The sequence below is a fragment of the Trichoderma camerunense genome (assembly GCF_050948025.1).
Source record: "Trichoderma camerunense strain CBS 138272 chromosome Unknown V8C40scaffold_4, whole genome shotgun sequence".
In the NCBI taxonomy this organism is placed as follows: Eukaryota; Fungi; Ascomycota; class Sordariomycetes; order Hypocreales; family Hypocreaceae; genus Trichoderma; species Trichoderma camerunense.
Window position 1 is genome coordinate 2,094,665 of NW_028145366.1, and position 18,577 is coordinate 2,113,241.

General features: G+C 47.3%; 8 protein-coding genes across 8 annotated transcripts; 5 read left to right on the forward strand and 3 right to left on the reverse strand.

Moving 5' to 3' along the window:
- Nucleotides 1-233: 233 nt before the first annotated feature.
- Nucleotides 234-1,286, forward strand: V8C40DRAFT_273604 (uncharacterized protein; the record flags this gene model as incomplete). Its single annotated transcript, XM_083220508.1, has 1 exon — nucleotides 234-1,286. One exon carries the CDS (start codon nucleotides 234-236, stop codon nucleotides 1,284-1,286), a length of 1,053 nt encoding a protein of 350 aa, XP_083076609.1.
- A 1,872-nt stretch (nucleotides 1,287-3,158) lies between these two features.
- Nucleotides 3,159-5,039, forward strand: V8C40DRAFT_165271 (cytochrome P450). Its single transcript, XM_083211528.1, has 2 exons — nucleotides 3,159-3,800; nucleotides 3,890-5,039. The coding sequence occupies exons 1-2, from the start codon at nucleotides 3,280-3,282 to the stop codon at nucleotides 5,004-5,006; spliced, it is 1,638 nt and encodes a 545-aa protein (XP_083076610.1). The 5' UTR covers nucleotides 3,159-3,279; the 3' UTR covers nucleotides 5,007-5,039.
- A 426-nt stretch (nucleotides 5,040-5,465) lies between these two features.
- V8C40DRAFT_263510 (uncharacterized protein) lies at nucleotides 5,466-6,821 on the reverse strand (the record flags this gene model as incomplete). The annotated part of the gene is made up of 4 exons (XM_083219474.1): nucleotides 5,466-5,927; nucleotides 5,991-6,177; nucleotides 6,239-6,448; nucleotides 6,607-6,821. The coding sequence occupies 4 exons, from the start codon at nucleotides 6,819-6,821 to the stop codon at nucleotides 5,466-5,468; spliced, it is 1,074 nt and encodes a 357-aa protein (XP_083076611.1).
- Nucleotides 6,822-7,694: 873 nt separating this feature from the next.
- V8C40DRAFT_238152 (uncharacterized protein) lies at nucleotides 7,695-8,584 on the forward strand. The gene is made up of 2 exons (XM_083214388.1): nucleotides 7,695-8,317; nucleotides 8,420-8,584. The coding sequence occupies exons 1-2, from the start codon at nucleotides 8,259-8,261 to the stop codon at nucleotides 8,553-8,555; spliced, it is 195 nt and encodes a 64-aa protein (XP_083076612.1). The 5' UTR covers nucleotides 7,695-8,258; the 3' UTR covers nucleotides 8,556-8,584.
- A 1,125-nt stretch (nucleotides 8,585-9,709) lies between these two features.
- On the reverse strand, nucleotides 9,710-13,036 carry V8C40DRAFT_238156 (E3 ubiquitin-protein ligase). Its single transcript, XM_083214389.1, has 4 exons — nucleotides 12,763-13,036; nucleotides 12,666-12,712; nucleotides 12,052-12,613; nucleotides 9,710-11,972 (listed from the first exon to the last, which is right to left on the reverse strand). The coding sequence occupies exons 3-4, from the start codon at nucleotides 12,529-12,531 to the stop codon at nucleotides 9,837-9,839; spliced, it is 2,616 nt and encodes an 871-aa protein (XP_083076613.1). The 5' UTR covers nucleotides 12,532-12,613; nucleotides 12,666-12,712; nucleotides 12,763-13,036; the 3' UTR covers nucleotides 9,710-9,836.
- Nucleotides 13,037-13,616: 580 nt separating this feature from the next.
- On the forward strand, nucleotides 13,617-16,155 carry V8C40DRAFT_165297 (uncharacterized protein). The gene is made up of 3 exons (XM_083211529.1): nucleotides 13,617-14,191; nucleotides 14,241-14,720; nucleotides 14,795-16,155. The coding sequence occupies exons 1-3, from the start codon at nucleotides 13,748-13,750 to the stop codon at nucleotides 15,884-15,886; spliced, it is 2,016 nt and encodes a 671-aa protein (XP_083076614.1). The 5' UTR covers nucleotides 13,617-13,747; the 3' UTR covers nucleotides 15,887-16,155.
- Nucleotides 16,156-17,309, forward strand: V8C40DRAFT_165298 (class I SAM-dependent methyltransferase). The gene has a single exon (XM_083211530.1). It carries the CDS (start codon nucleotides 16,425-16,427, stop codon nucleotides 17,277-17,279), a length of 855 nt encoding a protein of 284 aa, XP_083076615.1. The 5' UTR covers nucleotides 16,156-16,424; the 3' UTR covers nucleotides 17,280-17,309.
- A 146-nt stretch (nucleotides 17,310-17,455) lies between these two features.
- Nucleotides 17,456-17,983, reverse strand: V8C40DRAFT_285672 (RlpA-like double-psi beta-barrel domain-containing protein). The gene has a single exon (XM_083222420.1). The coding sequence runs from the start codon at nucleotides 17,940-17,942 to the stop codon at nucleotides 17,484-17,486; it is 459 nt and encodes a 152-aa protein (XP_083076616.1). The 5' UTR covers nucleotides 17,943-17,983; the 3' UTR covers nucleotides 17,456-17,483.
- Nucleotides 17,984-18,577: the final 594 nt, after the last annotated feature.

Sequence of the window (18,577 nt, forward strand, 5' to 3'; positions counted from 1 at the left end):
AGGCAGCCATAAACGGTGTCCAGTACCTAATATAATTTATACACGCTGGTTTCTTCCTAAAGTATAAGTCTTTGTGTATCTATCCCATGGAAAATTTCGAGTGTTGAAATATATGTATATATATATATATATAATGCAACTGACGACGTTCATTCACCCTTTGACATATTCGTTTTCCATTCCCATCTATAATACATCCATTTGCCCCCAAACGTTGGAGAAACACTTCCAACATGGAATGCATTCGCGTGATTTACCAACCTTTGGTGATTTTTGTTGAGTTACTCTATCGCCTCTTAAGACGGGAACCTCCCGATACCGCACCCGCGCGGTGTGCGATTCTCGAATTACCAAATGAGCTACTCGAAGCTATAGTGACCCATCTCCCTCAACATAGCCAGATGCTTATTGGCCAAACGTGCCGCAGACTTCAAGCCGTTGCACATCGAAATCTTCCTACTCAGAAATATCGCCCAGACACATCAGAGGGGCGATTGCTATATCTCATTCATCGCGCTCGATCACTACCCGATCGGTGGGTCTGTATCGAATGCACCAAGCTTCATCGGATCAACGTTTCAGATACACCGGCACATTCTTTGTATACTTTATGTGACTCAAAGTGTCGCAACGGACCAGAATACCATGGGTATGGATTTCGTCTAAGTCACATACGTGTTCAACTTACGCTCAAGTACACCCGACTGAAGAATATGGAGCCAAGATATGAGAACTATCTCAAGAATCTCATTGCACCATATCACACGTATCTCAGACCAAACGACTTTGATATCAACAAGGTCAAGAGAAAATATTCGATGTATCCAAAGATTGTCAATGGACGATACCTTCTTCATACTGTTTGGCGTTACTACCAAGCCAAAAGCCCAATATCAATGGAGTCTATGGGATACATAAAAATCTGCCCTCATCGGGAAGGCCGTTCTCTCACAGGTATCCCAGCTGAGTTCTACGCAGGCTGCAGGTCTCTAGATACTCAAGCTGAAACAAATGGAACTGTCACTAATGATCCTAGGGATGGACTCGATGTATGCATTGAAAGGGCTTTTAGATTACTACATACTGAAGTCTGCAGCAGTTGTATATACTGTACTACAGATTTCTCTGTAAGAGCTTCTCAAAAAGAAGTTGTTGTTAGTGTATGGCAGGGTTTTGGCGGCGAGGACACAGCCTTTAGTACAGAATGGTCTGCACTGGTGCTCAAGCTTAGATGTATTTACTACCATTTTGGAAGCATTCGGAAGCTATATGATCAGGGAGGCTGACATATATTAAGCAACATATGCTACTCGGGTTCTTTGTTGCTCAAAAGGAGGCTATAAAATTGGATATTTGATGGCATATTCACTATGGGCCTCTTTTGAAGGGAAATTATGTGCAACATATGAAGATGAAAAGCTGCGATTGCATTCATGGTGGCGGGAGGGCTTAGTTGTCAGGGTAGTACTTACAATATGTACTTTTATATGATGTACAAGATCCACAGAAACGGAAATAGAAACATCAAGGAAGACTAGATTCTTCTTGCATGCTTTTTGAGATTGATAGACTGGATTCGGTGGGGCCGTTGAAGACAATCCTTGGGGATAGGGTGAGTGGATTGGCGTCCCTTGCCGGTTTACCCGCTAGTGATTATCACGATAGTATTATGATTGCAACCTAGAAGCAGTTGTGAGAGATACAATAATAACTTCTTACATAGAGAAAAACACGAACTAAGAAACCTGAGTACCTCATACGTGAAACTAATATGGCGAGCTCCAGTGGCTAAACGAAAGAGGAAGGGCTTTGCGAATGGTGACATCTAAATTCGATACTAAAACACACGTTGTAGTGTTGTTGACGAGTCACAAGTTGTAACAAGTTGCAAAGTATCGCCTTTATTGTAATAGATCTGAGTCGTCTTGTTTTTGTTTGCTACCACCTGCTGGGGCAATTGATGAAATAGCATTATCTAGAATTATGGAATAGTAGTTCAATCAAAACATGTTTGCACTGTGGAGTTAATAAGAGCATTGGCCTCAATGTATTCTAGTTTGGGACAACTACAGTACGGATGTGGTAGTCTTCTACAATTCATGCCAGTTTGGCACTCCATTTGTTCCATTCGTCCGAAGCAACCCTCGTCTATAGATAGAACTGCTATACCTTTTTCAAGCAGGCGTTGTTAATAAAAACTGCAAAAGAGAACTCTAAGGACGTGCAGAGAGTACGGATACTGTAGAGGCAAGCGGATATGAGTCGTGGTTAATCAAGAGATAGGGTAAATAAACAGGGCATGGCCTTCAGACTAGGCGACTCCGCGGGCGCAGTTGTTAAACGGAGCATTGTCATTCGCCTTGCGGTACGGAGTACTCCACACTCTATCCAGAACTACTGCTACCATGAGTTGAGTTGTCAGGGGTATCCACTGCCTCGTTTAGGGGTGCAAAGCCGTTGAGTATCAAAGCAACTCAAGTACTAACTTGTTAGTTCTGCTTTTAGTGACCAACTTTAGGATGAAGAATTAATGGCTATTGGATATAGCCATTTATTTGCTGTCACATGAAAACGAGTTGCAGGAGGTGACCTCGCACCATTATAGGTGCAACAGGTTCCGTCTCTGGCGCTAAATTGATTGACCGATCCTTATGCCCACTCTGCGGAATTTCCCGTCCGCAATAGACTGGCGGTTAAATCCTGAGACAACTAAAATGAAATTCCTGGGGCTAATACCTAAACAGCATATGCTGAATACTGAATGCTTCGTACAGGGCAAATGTCATGCAGGAATAATTTTCCGAACCGCCAATGATGTAAACCACCTGAGAGCCAACAGGACTTTTCATGAAGTTTGTAACGAGTCATACCGAATACACGTATTAGGTAGTAGGTTTTCTCTTAATGGAAATATGTCCATGACCCATATTATGTCGCTCACGCCGGAGATGTAATGTTTGGAATCATGTGCGGGGGAATGATTGCCGTCATCAAAAGTCCACGATCACACTAGGTCGTGATGAACGGCGGATCACTTACTTAATCAGATAGTTAGTATCATGTAAACGATATTAGGGCCAACACTGTGGGGTTGTGTAAAAGAGAAACTTGGCTTCGCTTCATGCGCCCGCAGCCCTACATGTACAAGTACGTGTATAGGTATATAGATGGACTGGGTCTGCTCAGTCATGGAAGGCGTTCCTGATCAAGTCACGAACCCTTGAATAGGTAGGGGTAGCCATTTTTGGTTCATCTTTATCCCTGTTCAAAAGACTCAAAATGTCGAACTTCATTTTGGCTCAGATTAGCATTGTCTTGGTGTTTGTTGTTTATCGCTTCTTCTTCCGCAAGAAGCAAGACCTTCTTCCACTACCCCCTGGCCCAAAGCCTCTTCCACTTGTCGGCAACATCAACGATCTTCCACCTCCAGGAGTACCAGAATTCGAGCACTGGCTTACTTTCAAGGACAAATATGGCCCTGTTAGCTCTGTTACCGTACTGGGCCAAACAATGGTTATCCTCCACGACAAGGCAGCCGTTATTGAACTCTTGGAGAAGTCTTCACTGAAGACCTCTGGTAGACCAGTTTTCTTCTTTGGGGCTGAAATGTGTGGATATGGTGGATTCATGCCTACAATGCAATATAACGATCTATATCGCCAACACCGCAAGTTCATTCACCAGCAAATGGGGACTAAGATTCTTGCATCGCGATTCAATGATGTCCAAGACATAGAATCAAAGCGCCTTTTACTGCGTACTTTGAAGGATCCTAAGAACTTCTTTGAGCACATTAAAACGTGAGTTGGAGATAAAAAGCTTCACTCTTCAGGCTTTTCAGTTCCTTTTTCCCTTTTAAAAATTACCTTCACCGCTGACCATCAACTAGCGAAGCATCTGCAATTATGCTGAGGATCACGTATGGCTATGTCATTGAGCCACTTAAGCAAGATCCTCTCATTCAACTTATGCAAGACGTCATGACGAATTTGTCGAGTGCCTTTTTGCCTCTTTATTGGGCGACCGATTTCGTCCCGGCCATCAGACATCTTCCCGATTGGTTTCCTGGAACAGGTTTCAAGCAGACTGCGCGGAAATGGAAAAGCATCAACGATGCCGTTACCAAGACCCCTTATGATTTCGTCCAAAAACAAATGGAAAATGGTATTTATCAGCAGATATCATATGTGTCTGAGCACATCAAAGCCCATGGTCATGGAGATGGTACAGGAGTGAGTGAGGAAGACAGTTCAAACATTGCACTCACAGCAACCGACATGTATGGTGGAGGCGCTGATACCACGGTATCTACAATTATGGCTTTTACATTGGCTATGATCCTTTTCCCCGAAGTCCAGAAAAAAGCTCAGGAAGAGATTGACCGCGTGGTTGGCTCCGATCGCCTGCCTGGCTACGAAGACCAAGACAATTTGCCCTATACTACTGCTGTAGCCAAGGAAGCGCTTCGATACTTTTCGATTGTACCAATTGGCACAGCTCATAGAGCGGAAGAAGAAATTACCTTTAGAGGCTACCGTATTCCAAAGGGTTCATTCATCCTGCCATCCATCTGGTGGTTTTCGCACGACCCTGAGGTATACAAAAACCCTCTAGTATTCGAGCCCGAGCGGTTTTTGGCGCCACGGAATGAACCTGATCCTGGTGACGAGGCATTTGGATATGGGCGTAGGGTATGCCCTGGCAGGTACCTTGCGACTGAGAGCATCTACATTACCGTCGTGAGATTGCTTGCGGCTTTCACAATTACAAAAGGGGTGGACGCGAATGGAAAGGAGATTGACGTGGAATGCAAACAAACTCCAGGTCTTATTTCTCACCCGGTCAAATTTTCTTACGGCATTAAGCCTAGGAACAAGAAGATTGAAGACCTTATTCGAAAGGTGGAGGTGGACCATCCCTGGGAAAAGAGCGATGCAGAATTTCTTGAGGGCGACGTAATGGAGGAGTATAAACAAGAGGTTAAGAAAAGCCAACAAGTCAGCTAGGTTATTTGCTTATGAGATTATATAGTGAGAGAGTTGGTAATGCACTCAACTCCTCATGAAAGCTTCAATCTATTCAATTATTCAGCATTGGTTACCAGATCATAACTCCTCTTACTATATTACTTGGAAAGAAGGAGGAGTTTTTGAGCTGTAAAGAGAAAAGAGTTATTCCCTATACTTACCATAATTCACTATTCCACAGTAGAAACAATAAACTACTAATGCAGGCATATACCTGTGTCAGACGGCCATTGAATGGCCAGACTAGCGAATCATGAGATAGAAGATCACTGGTGGCATGTTGGTATCTTAACAGCTTAACGCCTTATCTTCTGAATCCCTGACTGGGTCCAGATGTATTATCCCATGGGTATCCTCATCTTTCATGCTATTCCGTTGAGGCACAGTATATTCATTATAAACACACCAATTTTAACACTCGCCGACGTCTTGGCTTAGTCACCGGACCGGATATGACAGTGGGAGCTCGTCATCTGAGCCCGGGTTTATCCCTGCTGCCCTATTGTTGCCGATCCTGGAATTGCGCGAAATCCGTGAACTGATGACTGTTTCCACTTGAATCCCTCTGTCCAAGATACCACGAGTACTGGTAGCCTTTGATTCATCAAACTGACCCATATCATCGTCAATGGATGAGAAGTCTTCTCCGATAGGCTGTGTTCTGTTGACGGATTGTAGCTTGTAATTTTGCGGCTGATGATCGTGCTCTTCTTCTTCCCGGGCTTGTGTTCTGTGACCGGATGTTGATGGCATTTGCATGTCAGAGTTTTCCCCCTTCGCCAATTTCGTAATGAGCTCCGCCATGGACATCTCAATGTTCAATTTGACCATGTAAGTTACAGGGTGAAACTGGATATATACAACTTGATTCGGCAATGACATGAGACCGATAAGCATAGCCTGAGTGATACAAAAGTTAGATATCAAGGCTCTAGTTCTCTCAGTTTGGGATTCCCAGCTTACATCCATGAGGATAGATACTACCATCAGCTTAGCATTGAAGCTAACTAGAGGAGCATATTTGCTAAGGCCGTGCTGCATGACGAGGCGTCTCTTGACGGTACGCAGAAAGTAGTAGTTTAGGCCAGCATCGACAAGTAGAATAAGGATTTTCGAAATGCGGTCCCAAATTTCGTTGATGCGAACGTAGCTATTATAATAACCTCGTCAGTCATCAACATAATGGTATAGAGGCCGAGTCTAACACTCACAGATCGCTAACTGGAGGAGCAGTATGGGCTGGGATCCAGATACAGAAGACCGCTATGTTGATGCAGGTGATGATGGCTGCCGTACCCCATTTCAATCTGAACACAGTGCTTCTATCTTCGGCGATAATGGCAATTCGATTCACAATAATTTGCATGAGCAGCTGAATCTCAAATACCCAGAGAAACAAGAAGAAGAACAGAACGGGTATCCTAATGAGATCATCGTTAGAAAAGCCAGCATTCGTGATCCAGCGTAAGTGGCATGCTTTTGCATATCGGTGGCGTTAATATGTACACAATTTGTGTATGTAAAGAGACCTGTCTTCTTCGCTTTTCACTTCGGTTCAAAGGGGTGTGTAGACGCTTACGTTGGTCCTATGAGGCCATCAAGAAAGACCCATCCTATAATGCCGATGCTGAGGTTCGCAATAATTTCTCCCCAAACCATATAAATGTATTGGCTCTTCCATGGTCGTCGATTCCTCAAGGTATGCTGGATTGCCTTCCAGACCGTCAAGAACCCGAAGCCAATGGTAAACCCAGCAGCCACAGATGCCACTTGGATATCCGACGTCGAGGCCATCTTCGTCTGGTAAATCAACGCAAAAAAACAACAAAAGAAAAAGACAAGTTCAATAAGAATTGAAGAAGAAAAACCAAAGATTGAGATCCATAAGGTCAGTTGTTTTGCATACGTAAACCGGCACTCGGTGAGCGGCGGTGGCTGACTACATGTACTTGCGGCTTCCCACGGACAAACCCTTTAACGAAGTTCAATTATCCGATAGAAGTGTGTAGTGCATGCTCTTCCCTTGGAAGCGGAACTCGCTATGCGAGATCCCTTATGATCTAATTTGGCGACGATCGTGAAGCTCCTTGGTTAGATTTATGTAGCAAGTGGCCTTAGTAGAAGCGTCCCTGACACCCATACCGACACATGGCAAACAACTAGACTTGCGCCCATATGGCTCTGATCCCTCATAGATGACTAGAATCTGGTTGACTCGGCTACATTAGGGGTCAACTCCACATGTATATATCTGTCACAGGCCCTCATTTAGTCTCTAAGTGGTAAACCTGCCCGGAATTAGATCAATTCGTTGTTGGGATTTCGTACGAGATGTCAATGAAAAGAGTGCCGAGTCATCAGGTGGGACACAAACCACATGGATGGCAGGGATGTTGAACACAGCTGAACGGCACTTGAATAAGTTAGTGGCTGGCAATTGATGTTTTGTGGCTGCTATTAGTGACCATTTCCTCGGCATAGTGGAATACGGCTTCGGCCGACTGGGCATTCCAGCCTTATATGACCCTTTCGTGCGGTGGTGGAATGAGTGGAAGAAGGCTACATGTTCAGGTTTCAGCTGATACATTTTTCGTATACCTGGCGAGATCAGCTACGAGCTATTAAGAGCAACTGCGATTGGTATACTGTGAACTACACCTAAAGTATGTTTATTGGAGTTCATTGTTTAGAAGGGTGGAGAGGAGAAGTTGTTCAAGCCGCCACGATCATCTAGTATAAGTATGAAGAGCTTCCAGAACATGAGGGCGCAAATCGTCTAGCACACTGATATGAGCTAGCGAAAAGCTAAGAGATACAAGTTATAGAACTAGACAGAATTCCGTTCAAATCTTCGAATCAGCCCATTCTGTGATGCACATTCTGATGGAGACTTGCTCAAGTGGGCTCCCGTGGTAGAGAACCGTTTGGGTCGGCCCTTACAACCGGACAACTGGAGTTTGCCATATTCAGTTGAAGCTCCGAGCAAGACCCATCACGTCGGTCGGTCGAATCCAACCCTAATAGACACGATAAAAACGCAACAAAAGTCGTGCTCCTCCACTCTTTCGAGGGGCCGCTTCCATCGGGCGAAAGATGACACACGCCAGAGTGAATAGTCTTAAGACCGCCGCAACGCCACCCGATATTTTAGCAAGCAAAAACTACTGCACCTCCTCACCAGGTGAGAGCAGGATTCTCCCAACGTGGGAGAACTAGAGACGTCTTTATTGCATGTTCGTGAGGGGGAGAAAACTTGCAACAAATCCGCAGAGAGGGGGAGAGACTTGCCCCTAGAATAAGCGAATTGTACGAGTCAGGAATCTTGGACCGCCACTACTGTTGTAATTCTCGTACTCGTACGTGAGTGGGCTTTGACTCGCTTTATTACTTACTAGCCAGCGGGCATGCGATGACTATCGATTGATTGCGACAAATTTTTTCGGTCGCAGCTTGGCTCTGGGAACATTCCCGACTGTACTAATCCACTGCTCGCCAAATAACATCGTGAGACCATACCACAAGACGTAAATGGGTTGAAAAAACAAAGGACAATAGCCGCTGCTTATCTGGGAAAGATGAAACCCGAGCGACTCAGTACCGACAATCTGCTATTGGCTTACTAACCGAAAACAGAGATGTCAAAACAGTTCTTATTCCACTCAATAAGGCCAATATTGCCTACAACAAGCCTCAGCGTAGAGTCATTTATCTGTCTACACATATTTTCAGAATGATGGAAGCTGTTGATGCTGTCTTTATCGATAGCGTAACTTATGGAGGGAACGATGGGCAGCGCTTCCTGAGCCTCGGCGTTTCAGCTATGGTGAAGAACTATGGTGAAAGGAGCAAGTCCCTCTGAGTATCGCTTGGAACAGAAGTTCATGCTAAGCAATTTATCCAGCCGAGGCCCTCCTTCACAACCTAGCTGTCCTCCGTACAAAAGCCAAGCGACCCCTCTTTTGAAGTAACGAGAAATCTCCGTTGCAGCATCAACAATAAGGTTCACCATCAACATTACCCAGACACATATATACCCCGTTCTAGGAGGAGTTGATGTAACGCTAGTGAATACCTAGTACCTTGTCTCGGTAGTTGGAAAGCGAGTCAGGCCTCACGAGCTGAACCTCGAAGATCATATCCTGATGTATAACACTTGCATGATAACCAGTCCATGTTTATTAGCGACTCAAGATATAAAAACAATCTGGCCCAAAACTCGCTTATAGCCGTCACATGACCATTAGACATGCACCCAACGGCAACGGCCACTTGGTTTCGTCTAGAGCCTTTAGATGTTGATCATACCCTGACGTTAGCTTATCATGAGTTGCGTATTGGCAGCGATGCAAATCTGTGGCTGTCAACGGAAGCTGCATCTTTCATCACAAGGTTCGAGAACTTCTTAAGACGGAGCCTCTTGGCTCCGGTTTCAGATCCCGAAAACGTGACAACTCTCAGACATTTAATCTGAAGATGAACTTTGATGCGCTCGTGTGCCACTTACGCAATCTACCAGTCGCAAATATTTCACGATGTCTTATATGTCCCATCCGATTTGACAGCCCATATGCGTTTAAAAAGTGGCAGTGTGTGGCGTCTTCACCAACTATACCTACACATGCAATTACGACATACGAGGCCGGCCAATACATCGACTATTATCACAGCACGGGGCTTTCAGAGCATCGCCAATCTGTATTGTTTGTAATCAGAAGAAAACTCTTATTCCTAGACAGACCCAGACATCAATCTTCCGCGCTGTTTCCACCCATCCCATCAATAAGTAGCAAAAATTCGGATGGTTCCCTATCAGATACCTATTCCCCCATGAATTCTTCTCATATGGTCGTAGCACTCTCCAGAATTCCCAAAAGACGCAAGACATACCCAACAAACATGAGCTCCGCACTTGCACGTCATATGGTCGCATCCATCAGTCTTTTCGATCAACCGTGAGCATCTAGGACAGGCTTTGATACCAAGTTCTTCTTTCATCTTACTGCTAAGCGCGCTAGAAGGATTGCCCTTGGCGCATGGCTTGCCGGGATGAGAAGTATGGCAAATCGTGCACGTAGATTTCAAGCACTTCTTGCACGTAAAAATAGTGGGATGATCGGAGCCATGAGAAGTGACCCGATATACCTGGCCGCAGTCGGGTGTTTCGCAGTATTTAAAGTCGGCTGGGTGACGAGTAATGTAGGATTCAAAGGACTTCTCAAGGATATCTTCAAAGGTTTCCGAAGGAAGATGCTCCTGGATCTCGGAGAGAGAAAAGGCCTTCTTACAGATCTTCCCGGTGGCATCGGCCTTTGGGCAGCAAATCTGGAATTCCCTATCCGCCGTCATCTCAGCGACGCACATTTGAACAAAACAGTCGCTGCAGTAGACATGATCGCAAGACATTCGGATCGGCTCGTCGGGCTCGCAGAAACAGGTCGGACACTCCATCCCAGAAACAGAGTCTGCATCGCGCGGCATAATCTTTTTGGCGGCGACAATGGCCATCGCATTATTGTAATCCGCTTTGGACCCCCTGATTAAGATTCGTTTGTACCTTGGCGTGATGTCGAAGAATGCTATTCCGTCCCCAAGTTGAGACCTGAGAAACCTGAAGCCTCCATTTGATGCCCACCGGAAGTCAACATCGTTGAGCTCAATAACATGGCTTTCGGATACACAATCTTGTAGCAGTTTTGTTATCTGCTCCAGAGTCTCCTTCGGTACTGCTTCACGTCCAAAGACGCGGAATTGTGACTTGCGTATGTCGGGAATGATGAGCACCTTGAAGGTGTTTTCTATCGTCTGCACCTTTTTAGATTCCTTTCCGTCTTTCCTGAAATTGCCACATCGAAGATCTTTCCCCTCCATTCGAACAACTTCTCCCTGGACGATTTTTTCAATGCACTCTTTCGCTTTGACCACCCCCTGGTGATTGTCTCCTTCAAGTTTCAAGATGTGATATTGTCCCTTGCAAGGGAATTCAGAAAGACGGATATACTGTCGATCCCATGCTGGCTTCTGCGCATTAATCCGCGGGCGCACCATGTCGTAGATTTTGGCCAATATTTTGAACTTGGCTGATGCCACCACCGACACCGAAAGCTGCGTCGTCCTGCTGAATGAGAGCGGTTTCTTATTCAACGATGACGCAGCGTTTCTCGCAGATGATTCGTCAAAGAAAATACCATACGCATTGAATCGCTTGGCCTTTGAATTCTTAGGCACTTCCCACCGCTCCAAGGGACCAGATTCCAACAGCATCGACTTGATAATGGTTGTGTCGAATTCCGAGTCGGCAACATAATCAGGCTCTCCGAGCTCGACCTTCTGGGGCCGTTCAGATACCGGGATTGTTTTGACGATGTCTTGCTCTGATACTGTGTCACTCAATCCAGTGAGTTTCACTACCCATTCATCAGGGCTCTGTTGGACGTGCGCGGTTACCCTTGATCCAAGCACCTTGTAATTTCCCGCTCTGGATTCTCTTTGCAATTTGTACGCAGGACCCTTGGTTGCAAAGATCAACCCAGCTTCTCGCGTTGGCCGGCTCCAGGCACAATGCACTTTCCGACAGTCAATCTGGTAAGGGCTCTGACTATGCGGGATGATTGGAGGTACGATAGCCACCTTCATCTTCGCAAGAGTGGTGTAGGTGGCCAGCTTGCGGCAGGCTGTCCTAGCAAACGAAGGATCTTCAGCTTTTAGTATCGCACCGCATAGGTCTTGCTCAGCCTGGGCTACGAGACGTATGTCAACCCCGAACGTCGGTATGCCCACATTCTCCAGTATTATCTTGACCGAGGCGGTAGAACTAGTGTGTGGAAGATTTCGAATATTGATGGCAGAGTAGTCAGAAGCGAAGACAACTTTGGAAACTGTGCCGCCATTGTTGAACTGTACCCACGCACCCCCGAGCTCATATGTGTTATTGTCGTTGGAAGAATTCTGAGGAAAATAGCAAGACGATATGTTAGCCTGTGTGACTTGATGGCTGGGGATTGAAGACTGAATGATGCTATCTTACTGCAGTATTCCCTGCGACAGGGGTAGCATTCATGTCATGAGAAAATCGACAGGTAGCTCCCTTTTTGCAGTGGCCCGATGCGAAAAATCGACATTGGCCTCGAGGCTGCGGGTTAGGGCGTGGTTGTGGTTGTGGTTGCGGCTGTGGTTGCATCATAGCTTGCTGTAGTATGATCACCTCCTCGGCCAAGTCGTCCAAATCGAAGCGATACATTTCTTCGAGCACCCTTTGCTCCAACGCTCTTCGTTCCTGTGCTCTTTGCTCCAACGCTCTTCGTTCCAGAGCCCTTTGCTCCAGCAATCGATCCACTGGTGGTGGTCGATTCACCGGTGGTCGATTCACCGGTGGTCGATGTACTGGTTGTCGAGGCCATTCGAAGTGTTCACGTTCTGGTGGTCGAGGCCATTGGAAGTGTTCATGCCTGACCATATGATTTTCCGGAGGCGGATCTCGGGTTGCTGGAGCGAATATGTTGCCCATGGTGAGGGCCTGGCCACTATTCCAGGAAGTTGCTGTTGGCTCATCAATTGTTCAAGGATATATCAACAGCCTTGGCCAAATGCTGATTGATGTAAGTTAGCTTCTCTGTCTGGTAAAAGAATGCCAGTGCTTACTTGTTGTTGAACCTTTGACAATCCGATGATCGAAATGTCACACTTCACTGCAGGCGTGTTTGCATCGTACCACACATGAGAGCGGGGGTTTTGCTACCTAATATATGCAAACGGAAGCGCTTTGAGCCTCGAGCTTATTTGTTCAAAAAGTATGCGGGAGGCCCGCGAGGCGGCCTTGGGCTGCCTGGACGTGTCACGTATAGTATTGATGTACCTGTATCCTCCTGGATAGGTTGCGATACTTGTGTGGAACGGAACGTTGTTGGTGAAATGCAAGCTTGTCTCATAAAATGTGTGTCTATGTACTTTGCGAGTAAATTCATCCCTGCATGATGAGGTAGCAGTACCTTGACACGTCTCAGAGATAAAAGTATACCTCCCAATGTGAAGTTTATTGAAGACGATAGGACAGAGAGGCTGAAACAATGGACCTGTCTTGATCTGTACATTAAAAGACGGGGGATCTGGCCACCGTTATATAAAGGACATGTGCATATAATATAGGCATCACGGCATTTACAGATGCCTCAACGCTGCATTCACTTGGGTTTCTTTTCTTCATTTAAAGCATCGGGGATTATCACGATAGTTGAGATTCCAGGTTCCTTTCTGAAAACCCCCACAGTGGGCGGTTTATACTTTTTTTTCTTATCAGCATCGAAAAAGAGTACATGTAGGGTAGAGAGACAACCGGGTGGATTGATATCCATAACTGATGCCCCTCTAGAAATCAGATTCAGTGGCAGAGATACAGTGGTCTGGCGGGGTCTTATACACGGATGTTTCCAGGGGCGGTAGAGATACAGTGCGTAATTCGGCCCCTATGTGCTGAGTAGGCAGCTATTAGAGGCAATTACAATGCATATCCCGAGTTTGAGGTCTAAATTCGCACGGTACATCGACGCAAGCATCGACGCAAGTCGGCCGGAGCATAGAAAATGGCCAATTTCATCCATCAACAACTCTAATCGAGATTACTTCAGCATGATGCGTCAAGCAAACCCCATCATCAGCTAAACTATCGACTCCAAGCCTTGAAAGTCCAAAATCCGCCTTTTTCAACGCATCGCCATGACCTCGAGATGCCACCCCAGAGCCAGAGTTCTCATTCCTGTGTAGCCTGTGCCAGGCGCAAGGTCAAATGCGACAGACTAAAACCATGTTCAAGCTGTTCCAGGTCAAAGGCTGCATGCGTATATCGAGCCCCTGTGCCGTCGCAAAGACACCGGAAGCGCCTAAGTCAGCGCGATCTATTGTCCAAAATCCAGGAGCTCGAATCTATCCTTGACAGCCATGGAATAGCATTCGACGGGCTGGGCAATTCATGGATCCCCTCTCACTGGGAAGAGAAGCTCGTCAGGAGTCGGACACAGGCAAGCCCTGATTCCATGTCCTCCGTCGAGACAGCTGCAGCAGCTGAGACGCAAGCTTTGCCATCAGTTGGAGAAGATTCAGCTCGAGAAATGCTGCTTGAGCTTGAGGAACAGGACGGGGCAGCGTGGCTTTGGTCCGAGCTGCCTGAAATCGTGCGTTCTCCCCTACCCGGTTATGTGTGTCTGCTAAGAAAGCCCAAAGTTGAAAACACCGCCAATTTCGCATCTCAGACAGCCTGATGAAGATATAGAAGAAAAGCGGCCTACATCTACTAACACGGTCCCCGCTACTCCCTCCATATTTACTCTTGATCATGTATCTACACCTCCGGGGCAGCTGGAGTTGCATCCTGACCCCAAGCATGTTTTCAGGCTCTGGCAGGCTTTTGCGGATAATGTCAATCCGCTGACCAAAATCATTCACGCACCTACCCTTCAAGAGAAGATCCTTGGGGCCGCTTGGACGGCAGAATCGACTGCAAAACCTCTAGAGGCCATCATCTTTGCGGTGTATACGTTAGCCATAGCCTCCATGAAACCAACTGCATGCCTCGAAGTATTTGGGGAAAATAAGTCGGTGCTCTTGAACCGATATCGCACGGGCGCATTGCGTGCCTTGTCCTGCACCAATCTATTCTCAACGCGAGATCTGGAAGTCCTGCAGGCTTTGACTCTCATCATAGTGAGTCCAAAATATGCGTAAAATGAAAAAAGATGAAGATGCAATCTAATCGTCTCTTATATCTTTACTTCAAGATGATCGATCCACAGTCCGAATTCTCAACTACAGCAGTGGCACTGGCCATGCGCACCGCTCATAAAATGGGTTTGCATCGTGCTGCTGAAGACAATCATATGCCGTTCTTCAAACAAGAGATGCAAGTCCGCTTGTGGTGGTACATCCGCGGCCTGAACTCACGCGTCCGTCGTGGCATGGGTTTGTTATCGACAATCGATGATTTGGGCGATGCTCGCCTCCCGATGAATGTCAACGATGCAGATCTGCATCCGTGTATGGAGAAGCCGCCGGCTGTTCAGCACACAGCAGCCACAGAAATGGTGTACTGTTTAATGAAATATGACCTCTGGAGCTTTGTGCGCAGGTCCGCTAACTTTTCCGGCAACCTGAACCCGAGAGAAAAGGCAGCCCAGCTCACCACATCAACCAGTGCTGAGAGTGTGATAAAGAAGAAAAAAGTCCTAGGCGAGGTAGGCCGTATGCTTCAAGAGAAATACCTTGCCCATCTCGATCCAAGCATACCATTGCATCAGCTATCGGCTGCTTTAGCAGGCCTTACGATTCACAACCAGCAATTTTCGATGCTACACCCTCGCAATCAGCCCCAAACAGGTAAGTACATGTCCCAGGCTGATCAAGACCTCGTCTTTGAAAGCAGCGTTAGGTTGCTGGAATTGAACCAAGAAGTGCGCACTACAAGCTTCTCAACTAACCTGGTTGATCATATGGTTTGTCGGACACAAATTGATGCCTTGGTGTACATGATTAGCGAGCTGCAGCGGAGGGCGAGTGGCAATCTTGTCGATACTGCATGGGCCCTACTCGAGGGCGTGTATAACCACCAGTCAATTGTACTCCCCTCGGATCAAAAATTCTATGCCGCACTAACGGATTTGACTCTACAAGCATGGGAAACTCGTAGGAAGGAACTGGGACCCGAAACAGAGGCACCTAAATTTATTCAGACTCTACAAGCAGGAAGGGAGCAGCTGGAAAATTTGGCTGAGCAAGTGGAGGGCGTGGACGTTCTGCAGACTGGACTCATGGGCGATTGGACGCAAGATGAACCTCTTGATTGGACCTACTGGAATGACTTGCTTCAACTATGAGATCTCAAGCAGCCAATCGACATCACGGTGCCTTTTTGTCTCAGAATTCACTCGTCGCTATCAGTTAAATGCTATAACAGCGTTATACCAGGCCATTACGGGCTTACGGGCCAACTCGTCCCAATTAGGAAGTACGGGCCCGAGCCCCCGAGCTTCACCAAATTATATCAGCTCACAGAACGCAGAACATGCAGCCAACTGCCTGCAGTGTTACGCAATGCAGATCAGAATAAACGCAATAACTCACGATTGAGAATCCAAAACTACACTAAAAAGGAACGGGCCATAGAAATAGAGAGTGAAAGTTGGCGACCAAAGGTGGAGCCACCCATTACGGAGTATCTCAACGGCGTTCGGAGTTGAGAATGGAGGGGAACCGGCCTCCCTCTCGGGACTCCATACCTGCATCGAGAAACACAGGCCCGAGTCGCCCGAGTCTCTGTATGAATGGATCGCGCAATAAATAGGGCAGATGGCACCTCTCAAGGCATAAAAACTTGCAAGTTCCCTTCCAAGTTCCTTTCAAGACAAAGTAAACATGGCGCAAACCAATCTGCCGAGCTACTATGCGCGAGGTCACTCTGAGTATACCATCGCAACACATCTGAGACGTAAAGCGGAAACAGATGCCGCCTTTCTGTTGCCCCATATCAAAACGACGGACCATATTCTTGATGTGGGCTGCGGTCCAGGCACCATTACGACCAGCTTAGCGAAATATGCCAGTCAGGGTAAGACTGTTGGAATAGACCTCTCGGCGGACGTTTTGCAAAAGGCCAGGGCACTAGCAGACGAATCCAATGTCCCAACCCAAGGACCAGGCTCTGTCGTCTTTGAAGAAGGCAACGTTGTGGACGGACTTGCCTATCCTGACAATACGTTTGATGTCGTCTATAGCTCCCAGGTCCTCGGGCATCTCCCACAGCCCGACATTCCACTCCGGGCGTTGGCCGAAATGCGGCGGGTCCTGAAGCCGGGCGGCATTCTAGCTACTCGGGACGGCATGGGCCAACACTTTTACCCGCAGAGCTTCGACCTTGATCGATTGTGGGGGGCCAATCAGCTTCGGGCGTCACGCAAAGGAAAACCTGAGGCAGATCCTACGGCAACGGTAATGCCAGCGCTTCTTCGCAAGGCGGGCTTTGATGCCGACGGAGGGAAAGTCCGTGTTGGCGCTGGAACCAGTGTGTTCTCGGATGCGGAAGCACGGAAGCGGTTGGCCTGGCGTGCCGATGGTCAGCTACAGCCAGGAGATCCTTTCTACCAGAGCTGGCTGGATGCTGGCATCTCTGAGGACGAAATCCAACAGACGCTACGCGCCGTAAGAGGGTGGGCTGACACGGAAGATGCCTGGCTTGTGCTTCTGCAGTGCGAGATTCTCGCGTGGAAGTAGCTTCTGATCAGTCGCCACGGAGATAGAGAGACAAGGACAGGTATAAATCTCGTTATAGAGTCATTGGCCAAAGAAGGTGGAATATGTATTTGTCCCATTGCTATATACGGCTATATACCGAACCATCTGGATAGGGTTACCAAACGGCTATGAGAATATATACAAAGTTTTATGATCCTCAATCATCCTCGCGCAAGATGCCGTTTACGCAGCAATTGACCAGGTGAAGCTCCTGATGAGGGATCCGTCGTTGTCGTGACCACCAAAAGCCTGCCACAGATCGAGGCACATATCGATGGACTGCTCGCTGCTGGTGTTCTCATCAGCGACAACAGCCTGGCGGGTAACGCCGTTGTGTGTCATGGTGATGACCTTGGCGCACAGGCTGTTATCCTGGTCGGACGGGCCATGGGCTTCGAAGATTCCTGAAGGGAGAGCAACCAGAGGCAGGTTTGGGGTTGAGTTGGGAAAGAAAGTGCTGAGGCCGCAGGCGCCGGACTGGTAGAAGATTTGTCGGCAGTTGGAGGCAGATCCGAACATGAAGATGGAGCCGGGGGTTCCAGAGCCAGAGATGGTGGCTCTCTCGGCGAGGTCCTCCTCGACGGGGGCAGCGGAGGCAGTGAAGGCCAGGACGGCGCTGGCGATGGCGAGTGAGAACTTCATCTTGAGGTTTACTGAAGAAGATTGTTTGAATCTGAAGTGTGCTTTGAGATTGATGCTCTGGGATAGCCGTCAAAACACGAGCGATCCAAGCTACTCTTATATACTCGCCCACTACGACTCCTCTACTTCCAAGTTCGTCCCTACCGTTTTCCAAGTCTGTCCATTATTCAACACCTGCAAACTAAAATCTCACAGAAAAGCTCAGGATAATTATGCCGATGGACATTCACTCTCATGTACGTAAGTCGCAAACGAAAATCCTCACCGATCCTTGCATCCGTTGCCCTTATACTACCACCCAGCCCCCAGACCCAAATCCCCTATACGAACGTGGAACCTCAAAAAAACTATATTCGCGTCAAGATAACCTCAGCCTAGAGCCCCCACCCCTTTCGACAAATAGCGGCTCACTCCTCGACAAACAAGGCAGGTAAACGGACTCGCCAGCAGGTTTGCATGTTAGCTTCCTTATAACGCCTCTGCACACGGCGATCCCAAAGCTGCCTATTTGGGCATTTGACAGACTTACACAGCAAGGGTCGTCGTGTCATGGCTCAGTGCTATACGAGGCAAAATTATTTTTCCGTCGATTCGAAAAATGTCCCGGATGTGGGCCGCGAGCTGACAAGGGAAAG